Source organism: Poecilia mexicana, unplaced genomic scaffold (genome assembly GCF_051168715.1).
Source record: "Poecilia mexicana isolate PSO_F unplaced genomic scaffold, ASM5116871v1 scaffold_3, whole genome shotgun sequence".
NCBI lineage: Eukaryota > Metazoa > Chordata > Actinopteri > Cyprinodontiformes > Poeciliidae > Poecilia > Poecilia mexicana.
In genome coordinates this window covers 13,817,692-13,820,632 of record NW_028263372.1, presented here as the reverse complement: position 1 = coordinate 13,820,632, position 2,941 = coordinate 13,817,692, and the positions used below count along the sequence as shown (strand labels likewise).

The following is a 2,941-nucleotide window of genomic DNA, read 5'->3' as shown; positions in this document are numbered from 1 at the left end:
CGCCGGAAGTAAGACCCATAATCGTTTCCCCAGTAAGCCTCCCAGGATTAAGGTGGATAGAATGTTCAGTTCCAATGGTATCAGTGACATCAGCAGTGATGTCATCACTCTATGATATCACAAGGGAATCGCTCTCTTGAATGTGGCTCGCAGACAGAGTTTTCTCTGACCTGTTCCACAGTTCAATCGCGGCAGATCACCCTTCAGAGCTTGTTAGATATCGAATCCAGAGAAGTGAGAATTTACCAGTCATGAAGCAACAGCAGACTGCTTTTAAACATGAAGCTTTTCCAGCTAAGCTTTCATGGGTCGACATAGTAGATCTCAACATCCAAGTCGACTACGACGCTGTCATTTTCCCTGTTGAAGATGACAGCGTCAGCCCCATTGAGCCGGAAGATCTATCAGAGATCCAGGGGGAATCAAGTCCTTCCGGCAACTTTGAGAGTCCAACATCTTTGGAAGTCGAGCAGAAAACAACACCCTCTGCTGGCTTCAAGATTACCCCTTCAGTGGAAGACTTGGAAGAGACAAACCAACACATCAAAGATCTGACAAAGCAGGTAGACGATCTTAAAACAGAGTTGCAGAGAAAGAATCTTGAACTCCACGAGGAAAGAGACCGAAGGGTTGCATGTCAGGCTGAAGTTAAATCCCAGCAGGAGGAGATTCTGAGGCTGCAAACAATGTTGGAAAAAGAACGTCACCAGCAAAAGATTAAAGATGTGCCAAAGGTTTCTTGCTCTTCCAAAGTCACAGTTGACAAGAGTGTTCTTCAACAGCTGGAGTACTTCAAGCGGGAGGCTGCAAAATACGCCTCCCGCAATAAAGGTTTAATTGAAGTAATGGTTGAAGAATACAAAGTGAGACTTAAATATGAGGAGCAGCTCAAAAATCACTCTGAGCAAGTTTCCAAATTTAAGGCTCAGGAGGAAACGATGAAAGCTCTCCAGGGTCAGGTTGCAGACCTTAAGGTGGAGTTAAAACTTGCTCTAGAAAATATCCATCCTAGAGTCTCCACCCAACCAAAGACCCCCCTGCAAGCAGAGGAGCCCAAGCAAAGGCAGACCTTCAATCAGCAAGGGGTCTCTATGCATAGCCTGACTCGGCCTTTGCGCCGACCCACATCCAGCTTGCAAACGGAAGGCTCCCTACAAACTGAGGAGACCAAGGAGAAACGGACCTCCAATCAACCAGGGAGGCCTGAGGAAAGAGGGACCTTCACTCAACCAGGGAGGTCCGAGGAAATACGGAGGTCCGAGGAAATACGGACCTCCAATCAACCAGGGAGGTCCGAGGAAAGACGGACCTTCACTCAACCAGGGAGGTCCGAAGAAAGACGGACCATCTATCAAACACAGAGGTCTGACGAAAGACAGACATCCATGCGACCAACCTCCACTGGTTGCATGGAGGGCCTTCATGTTGGCATTGGCATGAAGACCAATCTAAGCCCGGCTCGGCCTTTACACCGACCCACACCCAGGTGGTACTAACCTAGGTCACTATACAAACCCAGGTTTTGTCAACACTGGGCATTATTGTAAATTCAATCTTTTACTCCAGGGGTGCCCAAAGTTGGTCCTCGAGGCCCGACTTTGAGCACCCCTGCTTTACACAAATTTAGGAAATCAAAACGGACTAATCAACCAGTGAGGTCCAAAGAAAGACGGACCTTCAATCAACCAGGGAGGTCCGAGGAAAGACGGACCTTCAATCAACCAGGGAGGTCCGAGGAAAGACGGACCTTCACTCAACCAGGTAGGTCTGAAGAAAGACGGACCTTCACTCAACCAGGGAGGTCCGAGGAAAGATGGACCTCCAATCAACCAGGGAGGTCCAAGGAAAGACAGACCATCTATCAAACACGGAGGTCTGAAGAAAGACGGGCGTCCATGCGACCAACCTCAATTGGTTGCATGGAGGGCCTTCATGTTGGCATTGGCATGAAGACCAATCTAAGCCCGGCTCGGCCTTTACACCGACCCACACCCAGGTGGTACTAACCTAGGTCACTATCCAAACCCAGGTTTTGCCAACACTGGGCATTATTGTAAATTCATTCCTTTACTCCAGGGGTGCTCAAAGTCGGTCCTCGAGGCCCGAATTTGAGCACCCCTGCTTTACACAAATTTAGGAAATCAAAACAGACGAAGGCAAATAAAATTCCTGACTCCAAAATCAATGGAGAAAACAAGATCAATTTCAGAGTTAAAATCCCCAAAATAAACATTAAAACTGTCCAGAAACAACTAATCAGAACCAAAAGGCAAACGTTTGGTTCTGATTGGTTTCTGATGCGTTGAATATATCTCAGCACATTCAACACATTAGACTACTAATGTACTGCAGCTATGCAATTGGCAGAAATACAACCTAACCTTATATCATCATTGCTTATTTATAGAATGATTTAGAAAACAAAATCCTATACAGGCTTGTCAAATCTATTTCGACCCATATTAGAACTTTGCATTGATTTCCCTTCATTTTAGTAGCTGCGATTTTCCCTAACCCTAACCAATACTAGTCTATTCCTAATTAACTAAAACTTAATTCGCACTTTACCTCTAAATGTTACCCCTGATCCAAAGCAATGAATCCATCATATTAGGACCAGGTCTTGGTCCTATTATGATGGACATAATATGACACTGTACATATAATGGTGCGTTCGCACCAAACACATTTTGAGCATCAGGCATGTCTGGTTTACATTCAAACTCTATGTGGAGGCGTGTCAAGGGCTGATGCGGCGTTTGGAGCGTCTAGCGCAGCGTTGAACGCTTCACATAGACTTTGAATATAAACCAGAGTCGCCTGACGCTCAAAACGTGTTTGGTGTGAATGCACCATTAGAATGTTCAGTTCCTATGGTAACAATTACATCAGTGATGACATCACTCTTTGATGCATCAAATGAATCTCTCTCTTGAGTGTA

At 45.7% G+C, this 2,941-nt stretch overlaps 1 protein-coding gene across 1 annotated transcript; it reads left to right on the top strand.

Annotated features, from left to right (window-relative positions):
- Positions 1-217: 217 nt before the first annotated feature.
- On the top strand, positions 218-1,496 carry LOC148160183 (uncharacterized). The gene has a single exon (XM_088004617.1). It carries the CDS (start codon positions 252-254, stop codon positions 1,494-1,496), a length of 1,245 nt encoding a protein of 414 aa, XP_087860743.1. The 5' UTR covers positions 218-251.
- The last annotated feature ends 1,445 nt before the right edge of the window (positions 1,497-2,941 follow it).

Excerpts from the sequence above, each read along its gene's own strand:
- LOC148160183 (XM_088004617.1), top strand. The coding sequence starts at position 252 with ATGAAGCAACAGCAGACTGCTTTTAAACATGAAGCTTTTCCAGCTAAG.